Genomic DNA, 15,124 nt, shown 5'->3' with positions numbered 1-15,124 from the left:
TGTCTGGAGCGGCCTTTCTGTTACTTAGCACTCCGCTGAAGACGCCGAGCTACAGTCGATGCCTAGGCAAACACTCTCTCTCTCTTTCTCTCTCTTTTTTTTTCTCTTCCTCCCTGCTCTCGCTCTCCAGCTTTGTCAGCTGCTGAGATGCATTGCGGTTAATTCATGAATCCCATTCAGCCTTGGTATTAAGGCTGAGTCATATCCATCTTTTGTTCCGACATTTGGAATGGCATTCTGTAATACTGACTCCACACAGGAGTCACGGGGTGTTTCGAGTTATTAGTCTGACTGCAAATGTTATGTCAGAGTCAAAATGGATCATCGTCATGTGGAAGTACTTTCATCACACGAGTCCCATGATAAAGACTTTGCCCACTGAAGGAATTTTTGGGGATAAACAGGCATTAGTGATGCAGGATAGAAACTGCCTTACGGGAGTTTACACACTGGCTTTAAAGGTGACATATCATCCAAAATGGACTTTTTAATGGTTCTCTACCTGAAATATGTTTCCCTGGCATGTCTACGAACCCCCCGAGAATTAAAAAAATCCATTCTGCCCCTGTTCTGATTTCTACACCTTTCTATAAATGTGTGTGAAACGAGCCGTTTCAGACTTCCGTGTTTTTGTTACGTAACAACAATATCCGGTCTGTAACGGAGTCAGAGCTCGGAGCTTGTTCAGCCCATAGACTGTATAAAATAAAACTGAATCCCCCCTCCGTTTTTCATTACCTGCACAAATGTGTGGTAACAAGGAGCTTAGGAAGGAGGCATGCTAGTTGTAGGCTTAATAAACACAAAGGTCGGTTTTACTCCCCACGTCTGCAGATTTGAAGATCTAGTGGATGATTTTTATTTGTCATGGAAAAGTGCTAGCGCTAATTAGCATAGCCACATAGCTACATGTTCATAGCTGTAGCTGTAGCTGTAGCTGTGTACCAAGACACACTGACAAATAAAACAACAAGAAACACTAAATCTGTGACCAATCCTTCAGAAAGGTCCCGCTGCCTTTCTGGCAGAGGTCAGTTTTACTCCCCACGTCTGCAGATTTGAAGATCTAGTGGATGATTTTTATTTATCATGGATAAGTGTTAGCGCTAGTTAGCATAGCCACATAGCTACATGTTCGTAGCTGTGTATCAAGACACACATCTACATACTGATAAATAAAACAACAAGAAACACTAAATCTGTGACTAATCCTTCAGAAAGGTCCTGCTACAGGCGCCTCTCCGTCAGGATCAGATTCTGGATCAGATTCAGAGGGTTGAAGTAACGTGATCTCTGAGCAGCCGTGTATATTCAGCCAACATGTAAACATTAGATCAACGTGCCGGAGAGCCGAGGGCACATCCACTTCCTGAGGGGGCGTGGTCAGAGGGAAAACAGAGTGTTCTGAGGAGGACTGATGAAGAGGGATTTTCAGGCAGACCAAAATCTGATTTCAAAGTGTTTTTTTGAGCATAAACTTTAAAGACATGTTTTGGGGACCTCTTAGACCAATATATATTGATGAAAAAAGCGTGATATGTCACCTTTAATGGCATTGCGTAGGTTTACAATGTTGCAGGTTTTCTCTTGTGCTTGGTGGTGATGAAACGTGTGATCTTTCAGTTTGTGCTAACCTCATCTCGCTTTGTTTAGATTTTGAAAATCTTTATTGTCCCCAAGGGGCAATTTGGTTTGCAACAGTAGTCCCCACACACATCATATATACACTCAAGCATTACACAACAAACAAACAAACACATTTAATTTAAATACATAACTACTTAACCCCGCGGATGACATCATTTTTTCTACATATGAGACCAAAGGTACCACAATCCTATGTGAAATGGCAACACCCTACCTACAGCTTGTTTAAAAACCCAACAGCTGAGGGCACAAATGATCTAAGATATAAATTAGATCTGGCCCCCAGGGGAACCTCTGGGAACCTCCTCCCTGTTGGCAAAAGTCTAAACTCTGAAAAAAGGGGGCGGTGAGGGTCTTCAAGGATGGCCTTTGCCTTCTGAGTGGCTCTCACTTGATAAAGATGGTCAAGATCATCAAAGCTAGGGTTGGTAGTCACGGGAAACTAGCATGAATTTGAATGTAGCATTTCCTCAGGACTCCATCTTAACAGGTTGAAACAGAAACTTTCATTTCACATCCACGTCCGGATTTATTTTTCTTTCATCTCCTTTTAATGTCATCACTGTTCAGGAAACAACACCTGTATGTCTACCATTAAAACTCCTGTGATAGATAGCTTATCATGCAGCACTTACTGCTGCTAATGTCTTTCATATTTAACTCCTAATGACCATGAGCTGTAATTAGACCTCATGTGTCACGAATGATGACTGACAGGTTGAAAAAGGAGGGCAATAAGGTCACAACACTGGAAAAAAAAACATGTACTAATAACCTACCAAGTAGAAGTATCAAGGTTTTTGAATTTATGCTTACATCGATATCACATTTTCAACCAAAGTAAGGTTGGACCTGATCAGAGACATTCATCTTCTGCTGGTCTTTGTAGTTTTGTTCGGTGAGCACCTTCGTTTCATCTTAGTGTAGAAAATGTTTGAGTTTAATCGCACGACTCCAAAAGGATGCGTGTAAAAGCATTTTATATCGGCTGCACTTCATGCACCAAGACTTACACTTCCATAAAGTTTGGGAACTTACAGTGGACAGATTAATGGAATGAGTAATTACGACGGTCAGGCTCTAAAAGTTCCTCATTCTGGATACGGATACATCACTGATAATGCAACTGGAGTGTGTCTTTCATTAAACTCGCCCTGCATTTCAAATTCTTACCCCACCTGTACCACAGCTTGGTTTAATATTGGACTGTGATTGGCTTCTGGAAACAGCTAGCACAATCACCATGAGTGGACATTCACTTTGGAGGGAGCCACAACAACTCATTTGAAGAAGCCTACAGGGTTGAATGTTTCTTTCTGCAAGCAGCTCCAACCCTGGAACAAAAACAGACTTTATTAGAATTTATTTTGGTGCTTTTATGCCCATTTTTTAAGAAATAGGAGAGTGGATGGAGGAGGAAAGTGAGAAGATAGCTTTGGAGCTGGAATTGAACTCAAGCTGCCTGCTTTGAGGAGCGTAGCCTCTGCACACGGGACGGCGATTTAAAAAGGAAAAAGGGTCTAGCTTTAAACAGAATTAAAAAGTTGAACATTTTTTAAAGCTCATGTGAGGAACTTAGATTTCTCATGATTTTGGCGACCTCTGTGGAATAAGCAGTACCTCTAATTCCTTTGTTGATCTGGTCCTGCATGTGTGTTCTTTTTGTCTTATAATAGTCAAATGTGCCGCTCACTGTAAATGTGGAAAATGTAAACAAAGGCTGTCTCTGCAACATGCTGTTAAACACCTTGTCTGAAACACTGTGGCAACATCAACAGACATTAAAATAATCGTGTACAGATAATCAACCTATAGAGGCATCAGTATTGTTTTCAGTCTCTCTCATCAGCAGCTAAAAACTCCCTGCAGCAACTTAAATCAATCAAATATTTCCAATAAATATTGTGTACTGAATATTTAATTTTAGTCTTGAGCCTAAACCTAATCCTGAGCCATTGGGTCTCTTCACATAAATGTTTATGATGGGTTTTGATCATACTACACAGCAGAGTGAAAGCTGCAGGGTGCCCCTTTAAACAGGAAAAGTTGCCTTAAAAATGATTGTTTCCCAAAGTATGAAGATTAACCGTACCCAAGACCAAAAGAATAAACATCTGTGGGAAGAGATATTCACATGCTTTCATTTTTTTTTAACTGGTTCTGTCCTTATTAAGCAGGGAGCTGATTCATGTAGAGTTTTTGTCTGTGCTCTCCTCTTTAAACTGCTCTATATCAGAGTGGTCCCAAAGCCCTGCATCCTCTGTGCACAGAAAGCAGAGCATCTCCATAAAATAAGATGTAAGATGGCACTTTTTCATGTTCCCGGTGTCCTCCTCGCTGTGCTCCCTCGTGGTTTCCTGATGAAGACGAAGTGTAATTGATTCAAAGCTTAAAGCCGTGCCTCGGAGACGGCTTTAGTTTCAGAAATAATAGACTCGACCGAGAAGGGACTCGAGGAGAACTGAAGCAGACACCAGACAAGTGGAACAGTGTTTCCAGTCCATGTTTGGGATGGTGTGTAAAACAGGGCTTTTCCCAGCAGAGCCACAAGATGGCGCTATGAAGTAGTGTCTCAGTCAGCTCCATACAGCTCAGATGAAGAAGTTGGTCTGGATATCAGAGTTTTTTCCTCTTTTATTCTGAAGAAGAGAGGGTTGGAGGTCTTTTCCACTGTGAGGCTCTTCACTGTGCTGCTTTTGTCAGTATCAGCCTGATCACATCCACGATGCATTCATGGCCTCATTCCAAATATCAAACCTAAACTTTTAAGCATCTCCAGCTGATAAGAGAGTACTGGGGTGAAACTGTTTCTTATTTATCTTTCCAGTCATCCGTCTGCCACATATTGTGAAAATACTGGCAGGAAACTTCTTATTAATCTTCAAATATAAAAATGCACATGCACCCACATGCACAGCAGGCCTCACAGGTCTTCAAAAGGAGCTGGAGTGGAAATGTCTCAGCATTGTTGGTGGTGTGCAGACAGATGGTGGTGTTTCTTTTCCTGCCTGCATTTGATATTAAAAAATATTTTTAGATATCTTAAGCCCAACATGAACATGTCATGCTTTGATTGAAATGGTCACAAAACAAGAGGGACTCCTGAATAAGCATGAAGGGCCTGTGTAAGCAGGAAAGCCCCATGCAAAGTTCCTAAAATAGACACATGCACACGTGCCGAGCGTGATAAACCTATCAGCCTAAAGTTAGTATTCCTCAAATACACGATGAGACAGACGTTTCCCGAGAGAGAGACACAGAGAGGCTGTGTGCAGTCTGTGTGTGTGTGTGTGTGTGTGTGTGTGTGTGTGTGTGTGTGTGTGTGCGTGCGTGCGTGTGTGCAGACTGCAGTCAGGGGGGATGGTAGGGGAGCTGGTAGACTAGAGTGCATTTGGTATTCAGCCGTGCCTAGTATTTATCTGTCTGCTGGCTGTCTAGTCTGGTCTGGCCTGTTAGTGGTGTCACCCTGCGTGCTCCCTGGGGGACTAAATTGACGCTCCAGACAGACTGCATGTGTGTGTCTGAGTGTGTGTGAGTGCTGTTTGGTGGTGGTGGTGGTGGAGGTGGTGGTGCTTATGAGTGGATAGAGGTAGGCTGCAGGAGAATCATGTGTGTCTGAGTGTCTTTATATGAGAGCTTGTCTGGGGTGTGCGTGCATGTCTGAGGTGTGTTGTGAGTGTGTGTGTGTGTGTGTGTGTGTGTGTGTTTGTGAGGACATGAGGATGACCTCACATCAAAGCAGAAAAAAACTCCTCAGTGTCTGAATTGATATTGTTGCTTTGGCTGACGAGACAGCAGCGCCTCAATTTGTTGCTTCAATAAAATTATGACAGCTGCCAGGCGTTTGTAAATTGCATCAGGGTCACGCGTCAATTTTTTCTCCCCTACCAAAAGTGTCACTTCAGAGTGTGGAATTCATTGAAAGCCGTCAAGGAAAATATTTTTGCATGATTGGATATAAAACTTGGCTGGTGATGCGGCACTTAATGCACAACATCTGTTGGAGGTCTTTGCTTTTCCCATTTACTTATTTTCCTTCACAGAGGGCCATTTTATTGCCAATGGTTACTGGTGTTCTCAGAATTTAAACTGTAAACCCCCTCAAGAGCAGGCATATTTCAAATATTTTTCAGTCAAGGCCTATAAAAGATGAGATTTCTCTCATTGATGGGGAAAATGTGATTCTCTGCAGAAGTAGACTGAAAAACATTGACTCCTTTATTATTACATTTTGTCTTGTGCACAGAATAGGCCAACTTCACATTGTAACTGCTAAGATGGCGGGCCACCAAAAAGCTATTCAGTGACCTCTTGTGGGCCCTGGACCACAGTTTGGTAACCTACTGGTCTAGGGTGGCATTCAGTGCTTCTCTCAGATTTGAACAGCCCTGTTTATTTATAGACTGCAGAAGGTCTTGTGCTACAGTGTGAGTGTGGACATGCGATGGGTGGGAGGGTTGCACTGTTGGTAGACTCAGAGGGGATGTGTTGGGTTTGGGTGGGGGGGTGGTGTAGGTGGGGTTCTTCTCTGCTGCACATGTGCCCCTGAACCACAAGACTAGCGCGGGGGTCACCTCAAGGTTAGCCCCTTCAAAGGCCCGTCTCCATTGGCTGCAGCCCGCCGTAACAAGGGAGTGAAACTCGAAGCGCTCTCCCCACCCTCCCCAAATAACACACCAGACAGACCAGTCCCTGCCTTGCCTCCCCCCCTCCCTCGCCTCTCCCCTGATCTGCTCTCCCACAGCCATTGTCAACCAAGACCCAGCCATCTGCTAGCTCTCTGAGTCAGGTCAGCCCCCCACACACCACCCTCCAACCCACCCATGAGCACCCACCCTCCTGTAACCCAGACACACATATAACCCCCTGTCCCATCCCTCCTCCGTTGCTGCCTTCAAGTCCCGCTCGTACAGCTTGGTATCCTAGCTGTGAATATCTGTGCCAATGCACATGCAGGGCCCTTTGGTGAGAAATAAGAACCTCACCTGCACTTGCTTTAATTTGATGAGCTGTTTAACTTTAAGAAACTAAATGCTGTATCTTATTCTGCAGAGCAACAGTATAAAGAGTCATAAATGGTGCTGAGAGTGAAGACTAAAACAGTCTGCCAAACAGGTGCTGCACTGTGCATATTGAAACGTTTATGAAAGGCCAAGCAGCATGATAGCCAATTAATGCATATGCAACTAATATATGCAAGGACTTCATGAATATTAACCACTGACACCAGACAGCCCCTCACCAAGCATGACTCCAAACACAGGGGCCCCTTTATAAACAAAATAGTCTTTTGCTCATTTAGAGGGAATAGCTTTATGAGACTTTAGGAGATGATGCTTAAGTCACATGCAAAGTTGGTATTTAATTGATAAAAACATTTTATGTCTCTACACAATTATTTTAACGAGTATTTTAAATCAAACTAGTGAATATATTGTCATCTCACATTGAATATTGTTGTAATAAAAGGTGTTGTGTTTGCATTTTTTAGATCTGAAATGTATGACACCCTTTAAAATAAAAATACATTTTATTTTTTTAGCACAAATTGCAGTTAAGTCTAATTTATATGCTGCTGAAAAAGCTGAAACACTCTATTGAATTGATATAAAGCATTTTTGTCTGTACACAACTATTTTTTTAAATGAAACTAGTACATATATTGTCACCTCAGGGTAAATATAGTTATAATAATTATTGTTGTAATCACAAATTGACATTTTTGCACTTTTAGATCTCAAATTTACATGATAATATATTTTATTCTGAGAACAGATTGTGGTTGAATCTGATGTTTTGCTGCTTAAAAACCCTCTTACTCCTGTGTGAAGTAAATCTAGACTTTACCAGTCCCATAATACAAGTTGTAGCCTCTTGTTATTGAGTCACTTGCAAAGATGGTATTCAATTCATATAAAGCATTTTATCTCTGTACGGAACTACTTTTTTAAAAATCAAAATAGGACATATATTGTAACCTCAGGGTAAATATAGTTGTAATTGATATTGTTGTAATCACAAATTGACATGTTTGCACTTTTAGATCTCAAATTTACATGAAAATATGTTTTATTTTTTACCACAGATTGTGGTTGAATCTAATGTTTTTCTGCTCAAACACTCTCTGACTCCTGTGTGAAGTAAATCTAGACTTCCCCAGTCCCATAATACAAGATGTAGTCTCTTTATAATTATTTTAGCTGATTCAAGACAGAGTGGTGCTTTTCTCCGTTCGTTCCTGAAGGCAGCACCTCTCTTCCCCTCTGTCAGTCCCTCCTCTTCCTCGCTCTGATTGGCCGGCGTGGCTGTCAGTCAGTGAGTGGGCGGGGCCCAAGCCCGCTGTGTCTGCTCTGCTCTAGTGAAGGAAGGACAGCTGCTCTCAGCGGCGAAGGAAGGAACGGAAAAACTACACAATGCGTTAGCCACGGGCAATGGCTCGTCCCCAAATCGCCTCCTAATTCTCTGTCCGAGCCACTCCAATACAAATATGGCGTGAGAAGAACCGTGGAGGAAAACTGCGAAACTGTCGGGAGTTACTCGTAGCGGCGGACCGAGCTGCCGCTGCCTGGAAGTTTTCTGTTGTTTTCCCGTCGTGGGGCCCCGACGGTGGCGGCGGCTCTCTCCCCGGAGCGGTGTCCCGGTCTGCCCAGCCCCATGCAAAACCTAACGGCCCCTGGCGGCCCCGGCAACTCCAATGTCACCTGCTCCTGCAACTGCACCGTTTCCCAGCCACAGGGAATGGAGATATGTAAGTAACAGGAGTTGCGTTTTTTACCCTGATCTTAAAAAGCCGCATGATACTTTAGTTAATCCGCTGTATGTTGCAGTCTGGGGTGCAGCAGCAGAAGTGGAACAAATTAGACTCAATTTTCCTTCAAGATGGTGAACAAACTCTGCTCTTGACCCTTCATGTCTGTCTGTTCTTGCAGTATATGTGTGGCACCTCTGCAGGAACTTGCTGCATGTTTGAAATGTCCAATAGAAACTTTATGGTGACCTTAAAGTTCTTACTGGTATTTATGATCTCTTGTGTTGTCTGTTTTTACTGAGAGCTAATTATGTAGCACACAGGATTAGATGTAAAGTCATAAAACCACTGTGTGTACTATGTTAGTGGCTGTGTTGTAGTGTTAGACCACAGGAACATAATGTTTTACTCAACAGTTGGTTTACAGTGGAAAAAAACATCTAGCATAGCATCATAGGAGCTGTTACTGTATTTATGAAGCATTGCATGTTAACTGAGCACTTTTAGAACAATAATTAATCTCTTTGAGTTTCTCATGTAAGTTGAAGTTGACTTTTTCAAGATGTTTCCTGTTCCTCACTTTAATACTTGGAGATCTAACCTCACAGGGCCTGTCTGGCTGTGCATATGCTCTGAGGGATCACCACAGAGGGTTAAATAGTTTGCCTGTCAGCATAGACAGGAAACGCTGGAATGGTATGTTATGTCTGTCTGCCTTCTGAGCAGCTCACAGAGAAACTATCATTATCAGCTCTGCCCTAATGCCGCTGCCTGCTAGATCCACTGCAGATGTTCCTCTTTATGACTGAAGCAGAGACAGACACATGCAGGCATTCAAGCAGGCAGGCAGACAGGCAGTAATGCAGGGGACAGCCAGACAGACAGTGCATGTATCCATTCTGACAGATCTGCAGACAGACCGCCAAAGACAAATAAACAGGAGACGGGCACACAGCAGACATACAGACAGGCGGGTAGATTCATAAGCAGGCAGCCAGACAAGTACCAACAGAGATATAAACAGAGACGTAGACACACACATCTGAAGCTAGACAAGCGGACATATTGAGAGACAGACATGCAGACACACAGACAAGCTACAGATGCACGGACAGAGTTACAGTGATGTGTAATTTCCATTGGGGCTGAGGGCCAGGCCTGGGCAATGTGAGGTGAACGCAGGATATTAGATTCAGATTTGGCAGCAGTGGGTGGTTGTGCTGACGCCACATTGTAACCAAGAAGTGTGTGTGTGTATGTGTTTGTCTGGCAGACGGGCTGGTGTGCGACCATTCGTTTTCTGTGGCATCATCGTATTGCTAGCCAGGAAAAAACGCACACAGTCAGGCATGAGCTGGTGCGATCCACAGACACACTGATACAACAGGGACTAATGAGATAACCCAGAAGAACTGCCTCAGACTTCTAAAGTGAGCTGCGAGAGTCGAATCATTGCGTTTCCACTGGATGTCACTCTGTAATAAACAGATTAGTGTGTAAGATTATGGATGCATGTGTGTTTGAGAGCACGTAAACCCCGGTGACATTTTCTCAATGCTTATCCAAACGTCTCACTAGTTGGAGGGAGCTCCATTCACAAGTGGTTTGAAATAGCTGTCCTACTGTAGTGGCCGTCTGGTTTGAAAAGAGCTCTTGTTTGTCGGCCGTGTTGTCATGCAGACTCGGCAAAGGCTGAATAATGTAGCTCATGCTTTGATGATTTCTCTGGCTGAAGAAAAGAGCTACAGTCTGCCTTTTTTTCTCCTTCTTTTTTTAAAGCAGAGCGGGCGGTCTCACTGGTGTGTTTCCTCTTTATTCAGACGAGGAGGAAAAAAATTGAAAGGGACTACGAACATAGAGGGATCACAGCGCAGACAGTGTGTCACGGCCAGGAGTCGAACCTCTGCCTACACACGGGGGATTCACATGTAGGATTTTGAAAGGAGGAGACCTTTAACAAGTGTTAGTCTGGAGCTGTTGCTGGGCTTGGATTCATTCTGTGGTGCAGCTGTCTTGCATTGTAGGTGTGGTGTTATAAAGTCCTGAGATACTTGAGGTCAAACAGCACGGCTTCATAAAGATTTATGCAGATTCTTCAGCGTGACTCTACAGCTGTGTCAGAACATATTCAATAACTTTGTGTCTGGTCACATTTTGTACATTTCCACAGTGATAAAAACTATTACCCACACAAACCCACTTTAATAGGAAGTTGGATGTCTGTGTGATGGTACGGTCCCTGCAGGGTGAGAGCATACGCAAACAATTTTCACTCTTAAGTCATTTAATCTAGTATTGACTTTTACTCCTATCAGCCCGGTCTGTCTTAAACAAGCGAGCAAATATTATGTGCCAACTGTGTGAGGTCATTTCTCTTTCACCTAAAGCAAATACCCATTTCTTTTTTCAATCAGGAAGCCTCATCTTGGTAGCGGTTCAGTGCTTTATTTTGTGATACGGACTCCCAGAAAAGTCATGAACAAAAGTGAAAGTACACAGACTACAGGGGAAGTTTACCTGGAGTCAAGTCTGTCATTGTAATCAGTAATCACACTGTCCATGAGTTTCAAGCTTCAACTTTTTGCAGAGTAATCAATAAGTCCAACTTTACTTATCAAAGAACTTCTGCACAAGAAAATAACCAATGATGTTTTCAGACTTGTAGATTACAAGATGTCTCACTTCTGTCTGTTGGTTACATATATCATGGTGTATATTTTGGTGTCAGAATGACCTAAAAAGATATTTAAAGACAGGAACTGCGACTTTGAGGAACTTCTGTAGATGATGTTCAGTATTTTCTGACTTCTGCATGGACCAAATGGTGCATAGAATAACATAGAACATAATGGATTGGTGTTTTTTGCTGCAAATCATTCAATCAATCAATCAATCAATCAATCAATCAATCTTTATCTTTATTAAGTGCCAAATCACAACAAACCTTATCTCAAGACGCTTTTACAAACATAGGAAGTCTAGACCACTCTATGTCAAATTATGAACAGAGACCCAACACCAAGACTGGACAAGACTCAGTCTTACCCCATCTTAATCCACCATGAGCATTGCACCTCACAGTATTTAGCTAGTTACAGCGACGAGGACAAACTTCCTTTTAACAGGCAGAAACCTTGAGCAGAACCAGACTCATGTTAGACAAACATCTGCTCGACCATTTCTAGCAAAGTTTGCCCGTGTTATATGTAGGGATGACTCATTTCCAAGTTAATATTCAAGTTAAAATTCAGACTAGTCTAAAGGTAAGAAAATGAGGAGAAAAAAGTCAAAATTTGGCATAATTTATAACATGGCGAAACACAGGATCCCAGAGTTTAAGATGCAGCTGTTGTACAACTTCATCTCAATTTTCTAGATCAAAGTACTGCCAAACAATATCAGGCTACGTGACGCCAAAGATCTGTGCTTGTTTGCATTCTAAATGTAGAGCATTACACCGTGTGCTTGGAACCAGATTTAAAGCCCGAGCTAGTGCCCCTCAGAGACAACATTGGACTAGAACTGTAGGCCCACCCACAGACTGTATGAAGAATGGACGTAGTATTCGTGACGTCACCAAGAGGCAACCTCCCGTCTCAAACGATGAAGCCCATGCGGAAGTGATATAAACTGCAATACATCGAGAATCCGCTTGAGGCTGGCTGCAGAAACACCGGAAACCACATACACATGAATGGGAAAAAGACGATCTTTGCAGCATTAATAAACATGTTTACAGCCTGGTTCAAAAAACAGCTTGGCCCTACGAAGCTAATCTCTCTAATGGCACACACTGTACGGGGGGGTGAATTTTTTTCTAACGTGACGGTTCAGAAGATATTAAGATTCTGAGTTTTTGCCCTCATAAGGACATGACTGACGTGACTCCCGGTCGGGAACACATAGCTATTGGCTTGGAGGCTCACACTACGTTACACTCTGCCTGGTTGAGTTCCCATTTCCAATATGGCTGCCGCCGTCGATTGGCTTCAAAACAGCTCTCAGGAACAGATGGGTGGTGTCACGGATACTACGTCCATATTTTATACAGTCTATGGACGTCACCCATCTGATCTTCAGCGGGTGCCATATTGGAAATGCTGAACTCAACCTAACTTTGTCCAAGCTACTGTGAGGTAAAGAGGCTGGTCTTTAGCCTTTTCGCCAACAGCTACAGTGTGTCCGCCTGTCAATCAAGTCAGCCATGCCCTTATTTGGGCAAAACCTGTTTAATGTCTTCAAAAGTAACGAGTTATAAAAAGATTCACAGTGTGTGCTGATAGAGAAATGAGCTATTCAGACCTAAAGAGTTTTTTGAACCATGCTGTAAACATGTTTCTTTCTGCCGTAAAGATCGTCTCTTTGAATGGGTGTGTATGTAGTTTCCTGTGTTTCTGCAGCCAGCCTGAAGTGGACGCAGATTTTAGCACTTCCGCATGGGCTTCATATTTTTAGACTTGAGGTTGTGGCTTGGGCGCACCATGATCAACGTATGGTCATCATTATGGCGGCAACGTTTAATCACTTAGTCTACGTTAAGACATCAAACTTTATGTTCATTGGCGCCTTTTGCTGAAGAAACAGGACTCAGTGTCAAACATTTGTATTACTCAGGTGTCCTCTTGGTATCGATACCATAACTCAGCTCTCAGCTTCCACCCAGACGGAGTAACAGATCCCTGCCCGGTATTTCCTCAGAATATCTTTATAATCCTCCGCTTCTATACATGCACACATAGCAGTCTAGCTGTAAACATGCTCTCGCCTCTTGGGAAAGGCCCGGGTCCATGTGTCAGAGACTTGAGTGGCTGTCTGCGTCTGTGTGTATGTAACAGTTAGCCTGCAGCAGGGGCCAGCCAGCCAGACGGATGTAAACGGCCTGATCTGTAATCCCGTGTATGAGTGGTGTTAGTGTGTAGGTGGCAGCGGGGTCATCTGTCAACTACCTCAGGCCAAACACGCACTCGGCTACTTGTTGACTCTAACTCAGACACATACAGAAAGATATACACATAGGCACACGCACACATTTACACCTAGATGTATGCACACTGAACGCACACACACTCACAGAAGCACACACACACGCACACACAGACAGCCACTCTCAGGCTCAGCCAATATTTACCCTGCAGTCTCCCGCCAGACAGCCAATCCAATCTCTCACTAAGCTCTTTGTTGTTTGTTTGGGGGTTTGTTTTTTTGCCTCCTTTTTTGTTTGGTTTGTTTGTGAAGGTGTTGTTGATTTGAAATTAGTTTGGTTTTTATTTAGTTTTATTATTAATGAATCTTAGTAATGAACCTTGAAAAACAATAGTCTTCAAACTCTGTGCAGACTGAATAATCCTGGGACCTTGGGGAGGGGAGTGGCAGAGACAACCCAACAGCAGCATTTAAAGGAAGCATTTTTTTTCTCCTTCACACAGACTTCTTTTTACCATCACTGCTTCTGTAATTAATTTCACAGGGAATTTCTACACTTAGTGTTTCTCAGTGGAGTCTTATTGAGTCTGCCAACCCTCCTGAGCTGGAGGTGAGAGAGGGGGAAAGCGGTGCTCAACGTGCAGGGGGGTTAAGACGGAGCTCCTTTTTTTTTTATGTAAGTCAGGGGGCCCCAGATCCTGTTTTTACACAGCTGACCTGCAGACGCACTCTGCTGGCTCAGGTATTAAACACACACACAGGTAGAGAGCATACACACACACACACACACACACACACACACACACACACACACACACACACACACACACACACACACACACACACACACACACACACACACACACACACACTGTTAAGTCATTCAGGGAAAGTTTGAGGTTTCTTCTACATTTGTTGCAACACTTCTCTTTTCTTACTTCTCTTAGTTAAAACTGTCTTTTCTCAGGATGAATGACAAACAGTTTCAGTCTTCTTTCTTTGAATGAAGCTGTTTAAAGTCCTTAAATCATGAATTAACGTCACTGAAATCCTGCAGAGTTTTAACCACTTCTTACTGGGCATTTCAAGCCAAAATACTCTTCGATAATCATTGGCATCTATTCGACTGAATAATCCCCAGTGTCTGTCTCGACCTTAACGTCTGTGTTTCTGTCATGTTTACATTCTACGGCCATTAGACAGAGTCCTGAGGAAATGCTACATTCAAATTCATGCTAGTTTTCCGGGACTACCAACCCTAGCTTTAATCATGTTAGCATTCTTCTTCTTCTGTTACTTAAAGCGGCTAGCAAACAGCTGTAAGACACTCTGTAGCAACCGTCTGGCGGGACTACCATATTACAACCAGGCACCGGTGAAAACAATGAAAAATTTTACTTTTAAAATGAGAAAATATTCAAAGTAACTTTTCGATTTTTACAAAGTGAAAGAATTTTCGAATATTCGAAAATCATTGCCCATCCCTACTTCTTACTTCATGCAGCAATGAGTGCACAAATGCTCGTTAGCTCTGGCTCATCCAGTTGTTTTTGTTTTGCTGTGATCATCATGCTAGTTTGGCTGACTCAGTGTGTTGATGTGAGTAACTCTGGATGTAAACATTACATATTATAAGTATTATTTGCAAGAAAGCCTGGCAGCAGTGTGGATAGACGCTCATAGGGTGATGTGTGGTCTCTGTTGTTTGTTTGGCCAGAATGTGTATTTGTGTCTCACTCTGCTGCCCTGGATGTTTTCAGTAGACTGTGTCATGTGAGCACAGCAGCGTTAGCATCGCTCGTGGCT

At 43.0% G+C, this 15,124-nt stretch overlaps 1 protein-coding gene across 1 annotated transcript in view; it reads left to right on the top strand.

Annotated features, from left to right (window-relative positions):
- Positions 1–7,988: 7,988 nt before the first annotated feature.
- The window catches only part of LOC117822923 (low-density lipoprotein receptor class A domain-containing protein 4-like), a 50,054-nt gene continuing 42,918 nt past the window's right edge, over positions 7,989–15,124 (top strand). The window contains exon 1 of the mRNA XM_034697881.1: positions 7,989–8,395. Within this exon, the coding sequence (XP_034553772.1) occupies positions 8,302–8,395 (94 nt within the window). The 5' untranslated portion in view covers positions 7,989–8,301. The remainder of the gene's footprint in view (positions 8,396–15,124) is intronic.

This window comes from Notolabrus celidotus, chromosome 12, assembly GCF_009762535.1.
Source record: "Notolabrus celidotus isolate fNotCel1 chromosome 12, fNotCel1.pri, whole genome shotgun sequence".
NCBI classification, from domain to species: Eukaryota; Metazoa; Chordata; class Actinopteri; order Labriformes; family Labridae; genus Notolabrus; species Notolabrus celidotus.
This window is presented reverse-complemented; position numbering and strand designations above follow the sequence as displayed.